Here is a 21,404-nt window from a genome sequence, read left to right on the forward strand (position 1 = left end):
AGTAAACCAAGAAGAAGAAGGTAGGCCCATGGATCATTATCAACTTGAAGATCAAATCATAAGATAATGGGAAGTGAGGTCAGTACAGGTCATTCTGCTGTAACACATGTTTCATTAACGTGAAGTCACTGTTACATGATTGATGAATTGGAGACATTGTTTCTAAAGCACAAACTTTTAAAATGGTGTTGGTTATAATGCGATTATATCGCCAACACTTTAAGCACTGCTGCTAACATGTGATTTTTCTATAATGCAGGGTTGCACAAGAATGCAACCATCACATCATAGAAGAACTACCTGTAAATGAACGTCACTTTCACTGGCAATCAATCAGAAATTGGACATTCACTACGTAGCCAGTCAAGACTAATTATGAACTGTTCATACATCAGTGATTGACTATGCAACACCTGGATCAGAGTTTGGAGACATTGCTGATAATACTATTGGGTTAATGAGGCCTACTTTAAAATAAATAAAGCAAACAATTCCTACTTTTTGGTTGTGTGTTGTGAGGTTTCCTGCCTCAACTGCCCTCCTAGACAGTGCATTTCAGACTTGAAGGGTTTATGTCTGAAACGTAGATTCTCCTGCTCCTTGGATGCTGCCTGACCTACTGTGCTTGTCCAGCACTACACTCTCGACTCTGATCTCCAGCATCTGCAGTCCTCACTTTCTCCTAGTTGAATCTAACACCCTCTGTGGAAAAGTTTTTCTTCAAATCCCCTCTAAACCTTCTGCCTTTTATTTTAAAATTATGCCCTCTCGTTATTGACCCTTCAACCAAAGGGAACAGCTGTTTTCTATTCACATGTCCATGCTTCTCATAATCTTGTACACCTCTACTGGGCTCCCCCTCAACTTTGCTGGTTTGAAAGAAAACAACCCATAATTATCCAAATTCTCCTCATAACTGAAATTCTCCATCCCAGGCATCATCCTGATGAATTTCCTTTGAATTCCACCAGTGCAATCATAAACCTCTGATAATGTGGTGACCAGAACTGCATGCTGTTATCCAACAGTGGCCTAACCAAAGTTCTGTATAGCTCCAACATTACCTCCATGCTCTTACAAGTTTACTGTATCTCTACTTAAATACCTTATTAAGCTATCCTGCCACCTTCAGGAAGCTGTGGACAAACATCCCAAAACAAAAACCTCTGTTCCTTTGAGCTTCCTTCGCCTTGCCATTCATTAAGTACTCTGTTGTCTTGTTCCTTCTCCTAAAGTGCATCACCTCACATTTATCAGGATTAAATTCCATCTGCCACTGATCTGCCTAATTGACCAATCCAGTTATGTCCTCCTATAAGGTGAGACCGTCTTCCTTATCAACAACATGACCAATATATATGTAACCTGCATCCCTCCCACATCCTCATTTACATCATTTATGAATATCACAAACAATAGACAGCCCAGCACTGATCCTGTGGTATGCCACTGCACACAGGGCTCCAGTCACACAAATAGTCTTCTACCACCATCCTGTCTCAAGCCAATTTTGGATCCACCTTGTTGAGTTACCCTGGATCCCATCAGCTTTTAGCTTTGTTATCAGTTTCCTATGTGGGACCTTATCAAAGGCATTGCTGAAATCCATATAAACTAACTGTCCTAGCCTTGATGTGGAGGTGCCGGTGTTAGACTGGGGTGGACAAAGTTAACAATCACACAACACCAGGTTATAGTCCAACAGATATTCCAACTGTCTTAGCTTCATCCAAAACTTGGTCACCTCCTCAAACAGTTCCACCAGATTTGTTCAGTGTGACCTCACTGTGACAAAGCCACACTGACAATCCCTGATCAAAACCTTGCCTCTCTAAATGGAGATTAATTTTCTCTTTCACTAATTTCTCCAATAGTTTCCCCACTACCAATGTTAGATTCACTGGTCTATAGCTCCCTGGTCTATCTCTACCACCCCTCTTGTAAAATAGAAATACAGTAGCTGCCACTCAGTCCTCTAGCACCTCCCTGGTGGCCAGAGACAATTTAAAAGTTTGAGTAAGGGCCTTTGTATTTTACTCCCTTATCTCCTGCAATAGCTTGAAATGTAACTCATCTGGATCTTTTAAATCTCTGAAATTCTCCAAATCTTCCTAGCTTCTTACATTAATCTGCTTAAGAACTTCACAGTTTCTCTTACCAAATTCTGTACTTGCATCCTCCTTCTCCCAAGTAATGATGATGTGAAATAATGAATAAACACTCTACCAATGTCTCACTCTACTATTTGCCAAAACCAAAAACAGAGTGCTGGAGAAACAATGCAGATTTGGCAGCATCAATAGAGAGAAAACAGTTAACGTTTAAAGTCCAGAACTGAAGGTAGCTGGGGAAGGATGAAATCCCAAAACTTATTCATTTCTTTGATGTGTCAATATCTCTGTAATTTTATGTTTCTGTCTATACTGCTTACAATGCCACCTAAATTTATTCATTGTCAAAAGGTGGATATGTAGCTTTCTATCTCATCATCTACATTGTTAATAAATATGATGAATAGTTCAGACTGGAACATGAATCCTTCTAGGACACCAGTAGGTGCCTCTGGCCATTGTTCCTACTTTCTATCTTCAGCTGTTCAATTAATTTCCTAGCCAGGTCAATATTTGCCTTCAATTTTAGCTTACAGTGAAATATGAAAGATATTATCCAAAGTTCCCTCAAAAAAACATTCACAGTTTTCTGTTTATTGTATTAGTCACTCTTCCAAAAAATATGAATCAGAATTTCTTGATCTTCATTTCTTACTGGTGTTCAGTTAATCAAACAAATTTCACTATTCAAATATTCACAATCTCCAATGCTCTATTCCATAAAGAGTCCAATAGAGCTAACTTATTGAGAATGGAATTTGCATTTCAGACAGCACTGTGGAATTCACAGGCCAGAGTGAATTCAAAAGGGACATCCCAATGTGGGATCAAATGATGGTGTTCTTACAGTTTGGTGGGTCCCTCCATCAGCTTTCATCATTGCTCACCTCCCTGCCCCACCATGAATGTTGAGGACAAAATATCATAAATATTTTCATTATATTTGACCAGAACCTCCACTGTTAACAATTGAGCAATTTAAATTACATCAGAGGACTTCATGCATTCATACTATAATTGAGTGGTGAAGATATAACTCTCAATATACCTTGAAGTAGATGGGCTGAATCTTTCCTCCTTTTCTATATCCTTGGCCTGCACTAGTGGATTTTCAATCACAACTAGCAAAAAATGTTTTCAAATTATAAGTATATGGATACATCATCTTTGAGACTCTGTATAACTATAATAAGAAAGAGGGTCAAACAAGTATGGAGAGAACAATCCTAGTATATTAAACTTGGGTCCCTAAAAGGCATCAAATGGAAAACTCATACTTGGATTCACTGGTCAGGACTTGCACAGGTTTCTGGCACACAACTTCCAACAACTGCCCAATCTGAATCTGAATTCTGTGAGTTTAATGGATTATTTTCGAGGGTTCCAAATGGAGGGCAATTGCCCATTGGAAAATTCATTATTTTCAGGCAATTCCCACATAATCAGCTGCAGTGGGAATTCCACATGTTCCTGCTGTGCAGTTCCTGTGATTCGCTAGCAACTGGAATACAAAAGCCAATTAATATCTCAGACTATTGACCAACCAAAAATACTCAAACTACAATATGGTGTAGATGGCATCAATTTTTTGCAGTTAAGTCTATTAAAACAAAACTTTAAAAAAAATTAGTTAACAGTTCTAGAAACATGAAAAAAATAACCCATTCAACTGGTTTGCACTTTGACAGGCCAGAGTGCATTGTATTAATTAAACTATTTTTCACAATTCTATTTTCTGAAGTCAGTATTCAAGAGCCGGAATGTTACTAATTCCGAATTAATGTAAAATAACTGGCTTCAGAGAAGCACACAGCTTAAGTCAGTCAAGCCACATATGAAAGTAAGCTTCAAGTCACTCCTGGTTTCAATCTAAGCTCAAAATCAGCACCATCATATTGATGTAATCTGATTAAACAATAGAACAAAGGCAAAAAAATGCAATTGTAACTTAAAACACAAAATATAATCCTGTAAACGGGAATTAAAAATTACCACTAAGACAACATTTGATTAAATGAGTACCAGAATTTATTACTAAAGATATCCAGCATTCCTCAAAATTCCTAAAATATCAGGAAGTTCCAGATTCAGGGACCCCTATTCTTAGGAGGGTATATAGTTGTCAACAGTCACTGTTCTGGCTGACAGAACTATTGATGAGCTACATGCATACATCAACTCATTAGAAGAACTTGGGTTTATTTCTTTGATTTTCTGAAATGCATGCAAAACATACAAACTGCATGACTTTGGACTTCTGAAAACTTTGTCCTGAAAAATAGACATTTGGATGAACATCTTAAGACTGCTGATAAATATGGAATCATTTCGAAGAACAAATCATTTTCTTCATGAAGCCCATGGGTATTGAGGCAAGGTTAATATTGTAGAATGTTTATTTTAAATAACAATCAAGAGTCTATGGGTCAGATAATGTAAACTCAACTACTGCTAGCATTTATAATTAACAAAACAAATAGACTAGTGTGTGACTGATTTTTAAGCAAAATGTCTGTCTTGGATGAATTAAATTGTCAAAAATCAACATGCATATGGATCACTTAACTGTTTGAATGGTGCACTTTCTTCAAAATAATATGCAACATTGAATACATGGGAAAAACACACTTGTTATGGAATATTTCTGTTTTAAGGTTAATTTTATTAGCTAGTCATTTAATTAAAACATACCGCAGTCCCCAATTCTGAAACTGTTGGAAAGCCCTCTTACATATTCTTCTCTCCCCCATGAAACTACATTGATGAAGGAAACTGGACAATCTCGAATTGTGAAAGTAAACGTGTATCTTTCTGTCCCAATGTCTAAAGAAAGTAAACAAAATGTTACCAAACTGTATGCATTTGTACTTCTAATAAAATATGTAAATATCTGGATTGTTACTGATTTAAATCATTAATGTACATCTGAATATACTGCAGCTGTTCAAAAAGGCAGCTCACCTTCACCTTCTCAAGGGCAACTAGTGATGGGTAATAAGAACAAATACTGGCCAGCCAGCAACACCCATGTCCCATGAATGAATAAAAATAAAATACAAGTACAAACTTCGGCATCACAACTTTTAAACTAGTAAAAAGAAAAGTAATTTACTTCTGCTTTCTCCTTGCCTTCAGGAGGATTCTGGAATTTTTAAGCAACTATACATGTAGAGAAAAGCTTTCCCTTCAACTTTTATGTATTTATTTATTCTTTTTATTTATTCTGATTACATAGAAATTTCAAAACACAAGTTTCAGATCAACTAGTTTTTGTTAGTGTTTACTCTTCTGATTCCTCTTTTCTCCACATTTGCTTTAACCATCTACCTTAACTGTTCTGGATTACTTAAATATCTTCACTCCTCTCACTAACTTGGAGTACATTCACAGTCTCGGTATTGTGTGTTAAAAAGAAGTTTCTTATTTCTTTCCCACATTTCTGCTCTCAAACATGAGGGATACCATTTTACAAAGGACCATGAATTCAGGCCCCAGTGCAGTGCGGCTTTGAAAATGGTGGTCACTGAGCCCAGGTTGGCATCCTGATGCCTCCAAGACAATTCAAATTTTCAATAGACCATTAGTTGAGAGGGGCAGGCAAGGTGTTAAATGCCCAAAGGAGCTGTATGGAACGGAATTCAATTTTCAACATCTTTGTCGGCACAAGTGAACATACTTGTTTGTGCACAGTAATGGTCAAGTAGAGCCATTTTGAACCTGTCTAATTCAAACTCTCAGCCTGGCGAGGTGTTGCCTGCTCAAGTTAGCAAAGCAACCTCCACTATAGCTGTGCCAGTCAGGTGCCATCCAGATAATTTCAGCCTCGTACGTATTGACTTTGACTGGGTTTAGGGTTTGTCTCTTAGGCAATATGGCCATTTGAACTGAAGATCACGTCATAATCGTGAAGCAGCTTAAGTGCAGAGTCAAGACCCCGAATTTGTCCAAGCACTGGATTCCTGGCCTAGCATCGAAAAACCTGGCCAGAACTGTTTCCAGTTTCACTGTCCCATCCTTTCATTATTTCAAACGCCTCTAACAAATGTGCCTAATTACAGCATGTTTTAGATGAACATCAACCTAATGTTCACAGAAGAATAATACATTTTGCATTACGTTTTTTTACTTAGGTAGTGCCTTGAGATCATAGCTGAGTTGTTTGTATTCTGGCTCAGCTGTGTTCTGAAATGGCTGAAAAGTTGAATATAGAACATGGAACATTACGGTGCAGTAATTAATCTGAAACCTATGTAACCTACACTGTTCCATTATTATCCATATGTATGTCCAATGCCCATTTAAATGCCTTCAACGTCGGTGAGTGTACTACTGTTGCAGGCAGGCCATTCCATGCCCCTGCTAGTCTCTGATATCTGTCCTAAATCTATCACCCTAAATTTAAAGCTATGACTCCTCATGTTAGCCTTCACCATCCAAGGTGATGCCTTCTTAACAATCCTATCAACCTGGCTGGCAACTTTCAGGAATTTGTGCAGCTGGACACCGAGATCTCTGCTCATCAACATTGCCAAAAATTTTACCATTAGTCCAGTACTCTGCAATCCTGTTACTTCTTCCAAAGTGAACTACTTCACATTTTTCTGCATTAAATTCCATTTGCTACTTCTCAGCTCAGCTCTGCATCTTATCTAAGTTCCTCTGAAACCCACAACATCCTTTAGCACTATTCACTACTCTGCCAACCTTTGTGTCATTTGCAAATTTACTAACCCATCCTTCTACACTCACCTCCAGATTATTTATAAAAATGACAAACAGCAGTGGCCCCAAAACAGATCCTTGCGGCACATCACTGGTAACTGAGCTCCAGGACTAACATTTCCCATCAACCACCACCCTCTCTCTTCTTTTAGCTAGCCAAGTTCTGATCCAAACCGCTAAATCACCTTCAATCCCAAACTCCTGATTTTGTGCAATGACCTACCGTGTGGAACCTTATCAAACGCCTTACTGAAGTCCATGTACACCATATCAACCACCTTACCTCCATCCACCTGTTTTGTCACCTTCTCGAACAGCTTAATAAGGTTAGAGAGGCATGGCCTACTCTTCACAAAACTGTGTTGACTATCCCTAATCAAATTATTCCTTTCCAGATGATTATAAATCCTAGCTCTTATAAACTTTTCCAACATCTTACACACAACCGAAGTAAGGCTCACTGGCCTATAATTACCAGAATTGTCCCTTCTTAAACAAGGGAATATTTGCTATCGTCCAGTCTTCTGGCACGACTCCTGTCGACAATGATGATATCAAGATCGAAGCCAAAGGCTCTGTAATCTCGCCCCGGCTTCCCACATAATCGGAGGATAAATCCCAGTGGTCCAGGGGTCTTATCTATTTTCAGATATTCCAACATTGTAAAACTTCCTCTTTATCAACCTCAATCCTATCTAATCTCGTAGCCTGTATTTCTGTGTTCTCACGAACAGTGCCCTTTTCTAATGTGCTTCATTCATTAAGCGCTTCCCCTAGGTCCTCAGATTTCATGCACAACTTTCCACTATGATCTGTGATTGGCCCTAATCTTACTCTAGTTATTTTTTTTATTTCTGATATACCTATAGAAGGCTTTAGGGTTTTCCTCGATCCTATCTGCCAACAACTTCTCATGTCCCCTCCTAGCTCTTCTTAACCCTCTCTTTAGATCCTTTCTCACTAACTTATAACTACCAAGTCCCCTAACTGAGCCTTCATGCCTCATCCTCACATAAGTCTTCGTCTTCCTCTTGACAAGAGCTTCAACTTCTTTAGTAAACCATGGCTTCCTCTCTCGACACTACCTCCTTTCCTGATAGGTATACTTATCAAGGAGCCACAGTAGCTGTTCCTCAAATAAGCTCCATATGTGACCCACGGTCTCTGTGACATGCAAGTTGCTGCTTGAAGGGTTGGCTAATGGGTTTACATGCTTCCTCTGATGCCTTGACTTCATCTCTACATATTCATGGCGAAGTCTTTAGATGTGTTTCACAACTTTCTGAATGACTTTTTTTCATTTTCTGCTAGTCACAGGCCATACACCTGTCATGAGTCCTTTGGAATGTTTAATGTCTTTCTAGAATGCTTTGAGGATCTCCCAAAATCATGTCCCTTTTCTCCTGGACATCGCATGTTGCAAAAGCATTCTGAGAACAGCTGTTGCTTCAGGGTCTGTTTTAGACCACCCTTCTGCCTTTAAATTTGAAGGAATTCACTGGTGGCACTTCTCCAGTGCTTTGAGGTGCTTATGTAGTTTTTCCAAATCATCAAAACATAAACAGGGATCACTAAGAACCCTCAAATATTCTTTTCTTCAGTCAGCCAAAAGCTAACCTGACACATTTATGGCCACTATAGATTTTGACACTTGTGTCTTTCTTAGTCAAGAACGGGCTGCTATTGTACACAAAGGCTGGTTTTCCATGATCTCACTACTAGTCTTAACCTCTGGGATGGGTACAGGGAACTGGATGGAAAAGGTCCTTGGTTTTAATGTTGCTTGCTAAAAGGTCAATTTTTTCATATTTTTCAGACAAGTTGGCTGTCCTTGTTGCAGTTGGAGGGGTGGGGTTTGAGGGCGGAGGTGGATGAAATGTGTTGGAGGGCATCATCAATCACATGGGAAGGGAAATTCCGGTCTTCAAAGAAGAATACTATTTAGGCATTGGGTGTCAGGGAAATGGATGTCTTGGAGGAGATGGAGGCGTAGGTGGTGTCCGGAAAGTATGTGGGGAGTTCCTGGACCAAGGGGATAGGACAGTATCGAGGTATGTGGAGATGAATTGGGGTGGGGGGGAAAGAGTAGGAGCAAGCTGAGACGAGCCCCACCCCTCCAACCGTGACAAAGACAGTTTCCCCGGTCCTCACCTTCTACCCCACCAATCCCCATTTATAACGCATCATCCTCTGCCATTTCCACTATCTACAAATAGATCCCACCAGAAATATATTTCCCTTCCCAACCCTATCCACTTTCTGTAAAGACCATTCCTTCTGCGCCTACCTCATCAGGTCCATGCCCCCCAACAACCCTCCCCTCCTGGCACCTTCCCCTGCCACCACAGGAATTGCAAAACCTGTACCCTCACCTCTGTCCATGGCCCCAAAGGAGCCTTCCACATCCATCAAAGTTTAATCTGCATTTCCACACGTCATTTACTGTATCGGTTGCTCCCGATGCAGTCTCCTCTACACTGGTGAGACGGGAAACCTACACGCAGAGTGCTTCAGAGAACATCTCCAGGACAACCGCACCAATCAACCCCACCACTCCGTGGCCTAACACTTCAAGTCCCCCTCCCACTCTGCTGAGGACATGCAGTTCCTGGGCCTCCTCCATCACCATGCCCTTACCACCAGACGCCTGGAGGAGGAATACTTCATCCTCCACTTCGGGACCCTCCAACCCCATGGCATCAATGTGAATTTCACCAGTTTCCTCATTTCCCCCTCCCCATCTTACTCCAGTTCCAACCTTCCAGCTCAGCAACGTCCTCATGACCTGATTCATCTGTCTGTCTTCCTTCCCACCTATCCATTCCACCCTTCCCTCTGACCTATCACCTTTACGTCCACCTCCATCCACCTACTGCACACTCAGCTACCTTCCCCCAGCCCCACCCTCCTCCCATTTATCTCTCCATCCCCGAGGCTCCCAATCTCATTCCTGATGAAGAGCTTTTGCTCGAAATATTGATTTCCTGCTCCTCGGATGCTTCCTGGCCTGTGGAACTTTTCTAGCACCACACTCTTGACTCTAATCTCCAGCATCTGCAATCCTCACTTTCACCTTGAACTTTTGAAATAAATTTACTAGTGGAACATGGAAGTCGCTGGCTAGCCAGCATTTATTGCCCATTTGAAACTGATAGAAACCAGAAGTACGAACTATTAACCCAGTCTGTATTAGTTTTCTTCACATGAATTCCTGAGTAAATATTTTCTACCTTTTAACTCCCATTATAACTTCCCAAAACATACAAGTTTCCACTTTGTATGAGGTCTACAGTTTATTTTTTTAAATATTGAATATTACAAAGCAATAGCACAATAATGAATTTGCTGTAATTGTTCAGTGATTTTGCTCCCTAACCACATTTATATTTCCTATTGTAGAAACACAATGAGTGCTCAATGCTGTGTCTGTACTGTTCTCAAAGATCTTCACAAATTATATTATCTAAGATAAAGCAATATTATTTTTAATATTTACAGTAGATAGTTACTTCCAAAAGTTTTATTTGAAATTGTTCTTCCTTAATTTATCTTCAAGATCTTCAGACTGCCCAAGAGAGCAGATTGTGATTGATTGGCTTTCAGACCTCTGGCAATGCTTTTCTGAAATAACCACCAGGGGATGCACAAGATTGCTGAGAATGACAGTGCCCTAATGTACAGCAACATCTATTTTCCCACTTCAAGGGTCTGTCTATTTGAATTCTGAATTCACCCGGGTGCTTCCCAAAATGACCATTGTGTGTGCCCACATTGCTGACATAGAAAATTTACTTGCAGAGACTGAAGACTTAAAAGATGAGATTCCATGGGTTTAAAATAAAAAGAAATAAATACAATATTGCCTCTTTAGAGATTAAAGTACTTTTTACTTATATAGGACAGGAAAGCATTTTGAACTGAGGTTTCTCTTTTTTAAATCTCTTTTCGGTTAATATCCCACATAAGTTTGTAACACAGATGCTACAGTGCACAAGACCATTAAGTGTAGCAGCATATGCTTTGTTTACCAGATTTGTCGGTGTGCTGGTGTAACACTGAAATGCAACAAATACTCTTCCTGAATGAACTTAATATAGTATCAATAGTTACTAAAGGAGTTCTTCAGCAGAGAATTAAATAACATGCCGTATTACTCAAATAAATAAACTTGTTTACAGCATCAGCCAAATAGTTTAGCTCTATTGTAAACCAAACAGTCAATTTCATGAGTTTTAAAAGAGATTTTTGCAGGTAATTACACAAATTACAAAATAATAAGCAGCATTTTTACCTAAATGTATTGCATGAATGGGAGAATTATTTTAATTAAGTGCAAGAAAATGTCTATTTTCACATGGGCTATATCTGGAGAAAATTTTGAATATATTTATAGATGTTAATAGATTAAAATATTTTCAAACGGTGTCAGTGACTGGCAAAACAAGCCCAGGTGCCAAACTGCTGAAGCAGTGCTGATAAATGACCATGCTTTGAGTACTGGCTGTGGTTTTTCACTGTAAAAACATTAATGTACACTGACAAGTCAGGTGTAGTAGTGATACCTATAATGAGCAAAGCTGTCCTGTCCTCTGCTATAACATGATGCCAAAGCTGCGAAGATTATTCTTTACTCTACCAATGTGAACTGTCCCATTTTCCTCATCAACCATATTTTCAGTTTCTTTGTGAGTACTGCCAATATGTTAGATAAACACACTCCCCTCAGATCAAAGAAAAGAACTGAGTAGACAAAATATAGCGTGAATCTCATGATCTGAGAGTGGATCTGGACAGAAAGTTGTCAAAACAGTTTACAGAAAATTGCCAATTGTGATCAAGTAGTGCAAGAAGGAATAAATATTTGAAGTACATAAGGTGAAATTGCATATGTTGAAAACCGAATTGTGCAGAAAATAAGCAATTTGTAATAATGGAAGTGAAGCTACATGAGCACTACACTTGACCCCATCTTTCATGTTATTAAATGTCTACACCAATAAAGTTAGCCCCCAAACAGGCAAAAGATCAACTGCAACAAGAGGTCTGCACAACAAGCACCCTGCCCCTTGAACAATAATTCAAACATGGAAACTGGATGTGGATAAGTTGCTCAAAATACATAAATGTATTTATATTTATCTTCAATTCAGTTACCTTCCATAATTTGCAACTAAAATAACTAGGGGATTAAAAAAAGCTTAATATAAAAATAAACAATTTCAAACACAGATACAATGAGGCTACCAATGTTAAGTCTAACAATGTGTCATGCATCAACAGACATGTCAATTAAATGCTACATACAAGTACAAAGCTGTCCAAATTAGACAGCCTGTCAATTTAACAAACACAAAGGTCAAGGCTAATATTCATTTTTGTCATTATATTTTACAAGAACATCATATGCTCCTTACAAAGAAAGCCATGCATTTATTAAATTAGTTACAGCAATAGCTTGCACGTTCACTCACAGAATCGAGTAGCAAGCATCTGAATCAGTATCATAGATTGAATTCATTCATACAATATTGAATAAAATTTAATTTATATATCAATAACATTATAAATTCTGCAAATGCTAGATGGTAAATTGACCAAAAAATGATCCTTTTCTTTAAGAGAACACAAATACTCAACTTTTTCGGTCTGGAAATCCTTTCGCATCAATTTTTCCAATCACTATTCCAGCCACACTCTGAAATGAATAAAATAGCATATCGAGAATAACACTGGAAGGAATCAATGTGTAATATTAAGGTTTGTTACATCATTACATAGCGTAGTGGTGTACTATTAAGTGTATTAGTAGGTTTACTGACACCCATATATTGTTTGCAGGCAGCAATGGCATAGTTACTTATATGCCAAACAAAGTGTTTCTGGATTCACACTGACAATATAACTTGATGCAGATCCTGATATGAAGCCTGAATACAGTGAAGCTAAGAGAAAGTGAGGACTGCAGATGCTGGAGATCAGAGCTGAAAAATGTATTGCTGGAAAAGCGCAGCAGGTCAGGCAGCATCCAAGGAGCAGGAGAATCGACGTTTCAGGCATAACCCTTCCTGAAGAAGGGCTTATACTCGAAACGTCAATTCTCCTGCTCCTTGGATGCTGCCTGATCTGATGCGCTTCTACATTGAAGCTAAACAGTGTTATTCCTCTTTCAGGAAGCGATTTTGTGTTTTTTTTTAAAACACAAGATGCGGAATAAGGCTAAACCATTGTGAACCCTGGCACTTAGGTCTCCTGAATAACGAAAAGACACACTAAATTTTAAGGTACAAGCAAGCAAACATTGTTACTCAATGCCCAAACCTTTAAAAATTATTGCTGAGGAGGCAGAGTTCAGGTTACCAATTCACTGCACAGGTGCAGACAGCTTTCTTCTGGCAAAGAAAGTGAGTCGCAACTGACAGTGAAGCACTGTTTTTATTAGCTAAGCATCACCCCATAGCTACTAGTCTCAGATTGACAATGTATAAGTAAAACACTAAATGCATCTTCACCTACATAATGTTAAAAATCATAGGGTAATATTCACTTCAGTGCACGTGGAGAATCAATGCTTGTTGATCAGTATCACTGTATCCACCCCTATCATTAAGAGCAAAGTACCTCAAATTTTCCCACTAGAAATTTCTACTGTTACTCTTACAATGGAAACTGTCCACGTTAACTTATCTAGAAAGCTAGAATTCAAAGCCAGTTTCCACAAAATTGGAAACATTAAAAAAAAATGAAAAATTAGGAATGAATGGATATTAAAAAGTTGCATTGTGAACATATGCACTAATCCAATTACCTCAGCCTTCAACCCTGTTTCATCTGAAGACTTAACTTCTCATACATTGCCACAGAAGATTGACATGTGTTTTAACGTAATGCAAAAGGGCAACACATTATTTTCTGACAATGTGAAATTTTAACCTGCAAAAACATGTCTACATATCATGGCTGAATAAAGAATTGATTCTGTGATGAATGATTCACAAACAAAAGGTTTCTGCAGCTCTCTCCTATACCGGAAACAGAAGGATAAAATGGAATATTTTTGGATCAAGCTTAAATAGACACTGATAAATAAGTCCTATCAGACAACTGTTTAAAATGTTATATGAATGTAACAGATTTGAACTATTACAACGCTGTGGTCCAATTAGCACCTACAGGTCGTGCTGAGTTTGGATGAAGGTCAGATATCGGAACGAAGTTCTGGCCAGAGGAACCAAACGCCATCATTTTATCCTGTAATTTAGAAATAATAAATTCAGCTTCTAAACATTTTCAACAAATTTAATTTAAATAATTGAGCATTTCCCATATGTTTCACCCACGAACCAATTTCAAATATGGAAGCTCACCATTGTTCATTTGTGAATGTCGTAAATGTTTATTTAGTCAAATTAATCTTTGTTTTTTTCCAAATCCAAGTGAAGCTGGATTTGATTACTGCTTAAATGGAAACTCGACAGTGACAAGAGTAGTGCAGGTTTCTTCTGCCTGTAGTGCTCTCTTCATACGAAAAGAGAACTTAACACCCCAAAAATAAATGCTCTTTATCTAATGTGTCAAAGTGGAAACACAAATAATCTCCACTCTCCCTGAGATGTAACAATTTAGTTTCTGTTAAAATTCCAGCAACCACATCTGATTATAATTCTAGTTCATACAGCCCTTCTGTGGCTCAGTGCTAGTGTCCCCACCAGAGACAAGTCCCACTTGCTCCAGAGCTGTGTAATAACATCTGTGAAGTAGTTGATTAAAAAAAGTTACAAGATGTTTAATTCTAGCCCATTTTGGGACAGTCAAGGATTAGACCGACCTCACAAATAATTCCACCGAACTTTAGACTGAGAAAAAACAGATACTAAAGATGGGAAATTGTCTATACGACTAATCTATTTCTCTAAAGAGAAAAGGAGCCTGTTGCAATTACTGTCCTCCAGATAGTCGGCTCAATAAATTTCAGCCAGATTACAACATTCAGGATATTATTAGGGTCCAGAATAACTTTAAAATACATCACCCCTCACCATTACAACAAATTAGTGAGTCAGGTTCAGGAGTTTACAACACAAAAGACTTTATGAGATATCATAAATTTTAAACAAAGATTTTATTAAAGTAAAAATCAGTTCATGGGCTGGTGGTTTGATGGAGCTGAGGGGGGTGGGGGAGAAAGAGACAGGGGAAAAAAGTGAGTGGTTAAAGAGAGCAAAGAAGGAGAGGAGTGGGTTAATGAATAGAGGTGGGGTGTGGGTTATGGGCAGAGGGAGTAGGGGAGGGACAGAGAAAAAATGGGATGGAGGGGAGAAGGGTTGAGGGGAGGCAGGCAAGGACAAGATTTGGGGTGTGGGGAAGAGAGGGGGCTGTGGGACAGGGCAGAGAGAGAGAGAGTGGAGGGTGACACGGGGGGTGGGGCAAGGGACAGTGTGCTGTTGGGGGGGGGGCAAGGGCATGCGTGGGAAGACAGACGGAGAGGGGTGTGGGAAGAAAGGGCCGCGGGCAGAGAGAGAGGGATCCGGGAGAGAAGATCGTGGAGTAGGGGGAGGAGTGAGGAATTCAGGGGGGAATGAAGACAGTGCAGGGGTGGACAGAGGGGAGTGGGGAATACAGAGGGGAGTGGGGAATGCAGGGGGAACAGGGGGAGGGATGCGGGGAGGGGGAGGGGGAGGGGGAGGGGGAGGGGGAGGGGGAGGGGGAGGGGGAGGGGGAGGGGGAGGGGAGGGAGAGGGATGCGGGGAGGGGAGGGAGAGGGGTGCGGGTGGGAGGGCAGCGGAATTTGTGGAGGGAACAGAGACCTGGGGAGAGTATGGGAGGGGGGTTGATGCATGGAGGGGGTAAGTAGTGAGTGGGGAGCAGTGGTATGGGTGTGGGGGAGGTGCGAGGCCGAGGAATAGAAGAGGTGTGATGAGGCAGAGGGAGAAAAATGGTATGGCAAAGAAGGAAAAAAGGGGTTGTGGTGAGGATGGGGGTGTGGAAAGGGGGAAAGGACTGGGGGGGTGTAGGGGGCAGAAGTGTGGGGAGGAAGAATGGGGCATGGGGAGGTGGGATGGGAGTCGGGTGAGGAAGGTCAAAAGGGTATGGTGAGGGAAAGGTGTGTCAAGCAAAGTGTTGTGGGGAGTGGCAGATGTGTCGGACAAGAGGAGGTGAGGTAGGGAGGGGAGATATAGGAGAGCTGCAGGTATATAGGGGGTGAGGGAGGTGTGGTGGAGGGACATGCATGTAGGGGGAGAAGGTGTGGGGGGATAGGGAAGTGATGGAGGGAGAGGTGTAGAGGAGGGGCAAGTGTGTAGAGAGGGGCTAAGGAAGGGGGGGTGAGGAAAAGGGGGGGTGAAGAAGGGGTGGTGTGAAGAAGGGGTGGTGCTGAAGAAGGGGCGGGGTGAAGAAGGGGCGGGGTGAAGAAGGGGCGGGGTGAAGAAGGGGTGGTGCTGAAGAAGGGGCGGGGTGAAGAAGGGGCGGGGTGAAGAAGGGGCGGGGTGAAGAAGGGGGAGGGTGAAGAAGGGGGAGGGTGAAGAAGGGGAGGGGTGAAGAAGGGGAGGGGTGAAGAAGGGGAGGGGTGAAGAGGGGCGGTGAAGAAGGTAGGGTGATTGGGGGGTGTAGAAGGGGGGGTGAAGAAGGCGGTGGGTGGTAAGGAAGGGGGTCAAGTATGTAAGAGGAGATGGTATGGGGACAGGGAAGGTGTGGGGGAGGTGCAAGTGTGTAGGGGGAGAGGGTGTGAGGGAAGGACAGATGTGGAGGGGGATGGTATGGGAAGGGGGATGGTATGGGAAGGGGGATGGTTTGGGAAGGGGGATGGTGTGGGGAGGGGGATGGAGTGGGGGAGGGGAGACTGAGGTGGTAGGGAGGTGCAAGTGTGCAGAGTGGGTTGTGAAGGAGGGGCAGATTTGTAAGGGGGGATGGTGTTGGGAGGCGGAAGTGAGGAGTGGAGGTGAGGAAGGGGGAGGTGATGAATGGGGGAGGTTAGGAATGGGGGAGGTGAAGAAGGGAGGTGTGGGGTGCGGCAGGTGTGTAGGGGAAGATGATGTGGGGTGGTGTGAGGGAGGGGGATGAGATGGAGGAGTGGGATAGAGGAAGATGTGTAGGGGGAGATGGTGTGGGGTGGTGTGAGGAAGATGGAATGAGAGGGAGGTGTGGGGGAGGGGCAGGTGTGTAGCAGGAAGATGGTGGTGGGAGGGTCGTGGGAGAGTGATGTGAGGGAGGGGGAGGAGATGGAGGTTGTTGGGGAGGGGCAGGTGGGGAGGTGTGTTTGAGGGAGAGGAAGGTGTGGGGGGGAGATGTGTGGGGTGAGGTGTGGGGGAGGGGCAGGTATTGGCAGCTGATATGGGGAGGATGGTGTGAGGGAGGGAGAGGGAGTTGGGGTGGGGCAGGTTGAGAGGGGAGTTTGAGGGAGGGGAGGTGTGGGGGTGGGCAGATCTGTAGGTGGTGTTGGGGTGGGGTAGGTGTGTAGGATGGAGCAGGTGGGTAGAGGAGTGTGTGGGGGTGGGACAGTTGTGTAGGGGAGTGTGTGTATGGGGTGAGGGTTTGGGGGTGGGGCAGGTGTGTAGGGGAGGAGGTGCGTGTGAGGGGGGGCAGGTGTGTAGAGGATGTGGGGGTGGGTCAGGTGTGTAGGGGGAGAAAATGTGTGTGGGGAGGTGTTTGGGGAGAGTGTGTATGGTGTGAGGGTGTGGAGGTGGGGCAGATGCGTAGGGGGAGAGGGTGTGGCGGTGGGGCAGGTGTGTAGGGGGAGAAGGTGTGTGGGGGCAGGTGTGCAGTGGAAGAAGATGTGTGTGGGGGGGCAGGTGTGTAGGGGAGGAGTGGGGCAGGTGAGCAGGGGAGGGGTGTGGGGGTGAGCCAGGGGTGCAAGAGAAGATGTGTGGATAGGGCAGGTGTGTAGGGGACAGGGTGTGGGGGTGGTACAGGTGTGTGGGAGAGTGGGTATGGGACAGGGGCAAGTGTGTGGGTGTAGGACTTGTGTGTAGGGGAGAGGGTGTGGGGGTGGTGCAGGTATGTAGGAGGAGAGGCTATGGGGATGGAGCAGGTGTATAGAACATAGAAAAATACAGCACTTTTGGCCCATGATGTTGTGCTGAGATTTAATCCTAATGTAAAATATAGTAACTTACGCAACCCTCAACTCACTGCTATGTATGTGCATGTCCAGCCATTGCTTAAATGTCCCCAAATGACTCTGCTTCCACACTTCTCGTACCAGTCAATCCTGCCCTGGGGAAAAGTCTCTGGCTATTGAGTCTATCTGTTCCTCTCATTATTTTGTACACCTTGATCAAGTCTCCTCTCTTCCTCATTCTCTCCAGAGAGAAACATCCAAGCTTATTCAAAAGAGAAAATGCTGAAAAATCTCAGCAGGTCAGGCAGCATCTGTAAAGAGAAAAAAGAGCTGACGTTTTGAGTCTAACTGACCCTTTGTCAAAGCTAAAAAAAAAGGGAGAAATAGGGAGATATTTATACTAGGCTGAAAGAAGGTGAGTCATGGCTCCAGAAGCAAAGGTAGCAATAAAGTCAGAAGCGAAGACAGTCACTGAGGAAGGAAATATGGTCGGAGGCGAAGACAGTCACGGAGGAAGGAAATATGGTCGGAGGCGAAGACAGTCACTGAGGAAGGAAATATTTGTCGGAGGCGAAGACAGTCACTGAGGAAGGAAATATTTATTGCTACCTTTGCTTCTGGAGCCATGGCTCACCTTCTCTCAGCCTAGTATAAATACCTCCCTATTTCTCCCTTTTTTTAGCTTTGACAAAGGGTCAGTTAGACTCGAAACGTCAGCTCTTTTCTCTCATTACTGATGCTGCCAGACCTGCTGAGTTTCCAGCATTTTCTCTTTTGGTTTCAGATTCCAGCATCTGCAGTAATTTGCTTTTATCTGAGCTTATTCAACCTTTCTTCATAAGGCAAGCCCTCCAGTCCAGACAGCATCCTGGTAAACGTTCTTTGCACCCTCTCCAAAGCCTCTGTATCTTTCCTACATTAGGGCGACAGAACTGGACACAGTATTCCAAGTGTGGTCTCACCAGGGACTTGTAGAGCTGCAGCAAAATCTCACGGCTCTTAAACTCTACACTCCTGTTAATAAAAGCCAAAACACCATATGCTTTCTTAACAACCCGATCCACTTGGGTGGCAACTTTGAGGGATCTATTTGCACACCCAGATCCCTCTGTTCCTCCACACTGTCTTTAATCCTATATTCAGCATTCGAGTTCGACCTTCCAAAATGTGTAGGGGAGAGGGTGTGGGGTGGGGCAGGTGTGTAGGGGAGGGGGTGTGGGTTTGGGGCAGGTGTGTAGGAGAGGGGCTGTGGGGGTGGAGCAGGTGTGTAGGGAGGGGATGTGGGGTGGGGCAGGTGTGTGTAGGGGAGAGGGTGTGGGGGTGGGGCAGGTGTGTAGGGGAGAGGGTGTGGGGGTGTGTATGGGTGGGACAGGGTGTGTAGGGGAGAGGAGGTGAGGGTGGGGGAGGTGTGTGTAGGTGTGAGGGTGGGCGTGTGGGGGGGCAGATGTGTGTGTGGCTGGGGCGTGTGTGGGGGTGGGACAGGGTGTGTAGGGGAGAGGGTGTGGGGGTGATGCAGGTGTGTGTAGGTGAGAGGGTGTGGGGGTAGGGCGGGTGTATAGGGGAGAGGGTGTGGCAGGTGTGTAGGGGAGAGTGTGTGGGGGTGTGTATGGGTGGGACAGGGTGTGTAGGGAGAGGGTGTGGGGGTGGGGCAGGGTGTGTGGGGGAGAGGGTGTGGGGGTGTGTATGGGTGGGGCAGGGTGTGTGGGGGAGAGGGTGTGGGGGTGGGGCAGGGTGTTTGGGGGAGAGGGTGTGGGGGTGTGTATGGGTGGGGCAGGGTGTGTGGGGGAGAGGGTGTGGGGGTGGGGCAGGGTGTTTGGGGGAGAGGGTGTGGGGGTGTGTATGGGTGGGGCAGGGTGTGTGGGGGAGAGGGTGTGGGGGTGGGGCAGGGTGTGTAGGGGAGAGGGTGTGGGGGTAGGGCAGGGTGTGTAGGGGAGGGGGGAGGGGTGTGTATGGGTGGTGCAGGTGGATGGAGGGGAGGGCTCGGTGTGTGTTGCGCCTGTTGCCCTTAACCGACCGCGCGCGTGGCGTTCCTCGCGACGCTCCTGCGGCTTCGCCCGAATTCGGGAATCGCTCAGTGAAGGGGGAAAGCGTCGGTTTAACGTCACCGAATATCACCTGGATTCAGGGTCTGGACGGTCAGATTTATTCCTTTCGTCCGTACGGATTTGAAACGTGCCCCGAACACAGCCCGCGAAATACGTCACCGAGCAGCTGCAGGCGGCCTAGGGTGACGTCACCGAGCAGCTGCAGGCGGCCTAGGGTGACGTCACCGAGCAGCTGCAGGCGGCCTAGGGTGACGTCACCGAGCAGCTGAAAGCGGTCCAGGGTGACGTCACCGAGCAGCTGAAGCCAGTTCGGGGTGACGTCACCGGAAGCCCCTCTGGCTGGCTGGCTCCGAACTTCCGCTCTTGGGTGAGTTACCGAACGGCCCTGAATAACCGCCTGGCCAAGACTGAGTTCGAATGGTCAATCTAGAGATGACAAAAAAGCACGGATGATGGTTTCAGCAGGCCACGAGTTGATAAAATGTGGGATCAAGCGATGTCATGTGCATTTGTAAAGTGGGAAGCTCATCTTTGGGATCAAATATAGCAGTCTGTTGTTCAAGTTCAGACAGTGGCCATGCAATGGTATCATGTCATCAGAGAGTTTATGGCAAAGTTGAAAACTCCTCTACCTCATCAGTGTGTAGACAGGAATTTTGTAGAGGGATGGGTAAGTCTCAGACAACTTGGAAAGAGAACAGATCAAGAGGTGCAAGTAGGGAAAGCTGTGTGTCGTTGTAATCGTGGAAACTTGATTTTGGATGATGTCTCAAGGGGGCAGACGAAGAATAGGAAATGCCCAAGATTTTTTTAAATGGAAGCTACATTGCAGAAAGTGGAAGAGAAACAGCTGTGAATGATTCGTTGGCTACAACAGGGGATAAAATGGATGTGAACACAGAAAATGTGCAAGTGTTCAGTTGCTCTTACAGTCTTCATGGAAAAAAGAAATTGTGGTGCAGCAGAGAAATTCCAATGAAAGATCATTGACTCAAAACATTATTGAACAAAGCACTTCTACAAGAATCTTCCCAGAAACTCCACCCTAGTTTTTGAGAGCTAAATTCATAGCAAGTTACTCTCAGTACACATTGATAATTTTCTATCCAAGCTTTCTTATAAACTTCATACTACTTCATCCTCTTCAATTTGGGCAACCCTAGATCTATAAAGCAGAGCCGACACTAAGAGCTATCATCTCCTCTAAAGTATTTCCAACATACAAGATGACTCAAAAACAGCCAAAATATTCAAACTACTAATCAAGAAATCCACTAACCTTTTTATTTTTGCACAGGGTGTGGGCATTACCGGCCAGGCCAGATTTTATTGCTCACCACTAATATCCTGGAGAAGGTGATGGTGATCTGCCTTTTGAATCATTACGGTTAATATGATAGCATCAGTGTTGTCACAGAGTCAGATTCAGCATTTGGAAACAGCTACAGTGAAGTATTGGCACTACACTCAAGT

The 21,404-nt window shown here is 43.5% G+C and overlaps 1 protein-coding gene across 1 annotated transcript in view; it reads right to left on the reverse strand.

Annotated features, from left to right (window-relative positions):
* The window catches only part of meiob (meiosis specific with OB-fold), a 65,408-nt gene extending 45,322 nt beyond the window's left edge, over positions 1 to 20,086 (reverse strand). Inside the window, exons 1-5 of the mRNA XM_060840394.1 lie at positions 20,002 to 20,086; positions 14,004 to 14,081; positions 12,471 to 12,528; positions 4,803 to 4,934; positions 3,160 to 3,232 (exon numbers count right to left, since the gene is read on the reverse strand). Of these exons, the coding sequence (XP_060696377.1) occupies positions 3,160 to 3,232; positions 4,803 to 4,934; positions 12,471 to 12,528; positions 14,004 to 14,075 (335 nt within the window). The 5' untranslated portion in view covers positions 14,076 to 14,081; positions 20,002 to 20,086. The remainder of the gene's footprint in view (positions 1 to 3,159; positions 3,233 to 4,802; positions 4,935 to 12,470; positions 12,529 to 14,003; positions 14,082 to 20,001) is intronic.
* Between the last annotated feature and the right edge of the window lie 1,318 nt (positions 20,087 to 21,404).

The sequence above is a fragment of the Hemiscyllium ocellatum genome, chromosome 20, assembly GCF_020745735.1.
Source record: "Hemiscyllium ocellatum isolate sHemOce1 chromosome 20, sHemOce1.pat.X.cur, whole genome shotgun sequence".
In the NCBI taxonomy this organism is placed as follows: Eukaryota; Metazoa; Chordata; class Chondrichthyes; order Orectolobiformes; family Hemiscylliidae; genus Hemiscyllium; species Hemiscyllium ocellatum.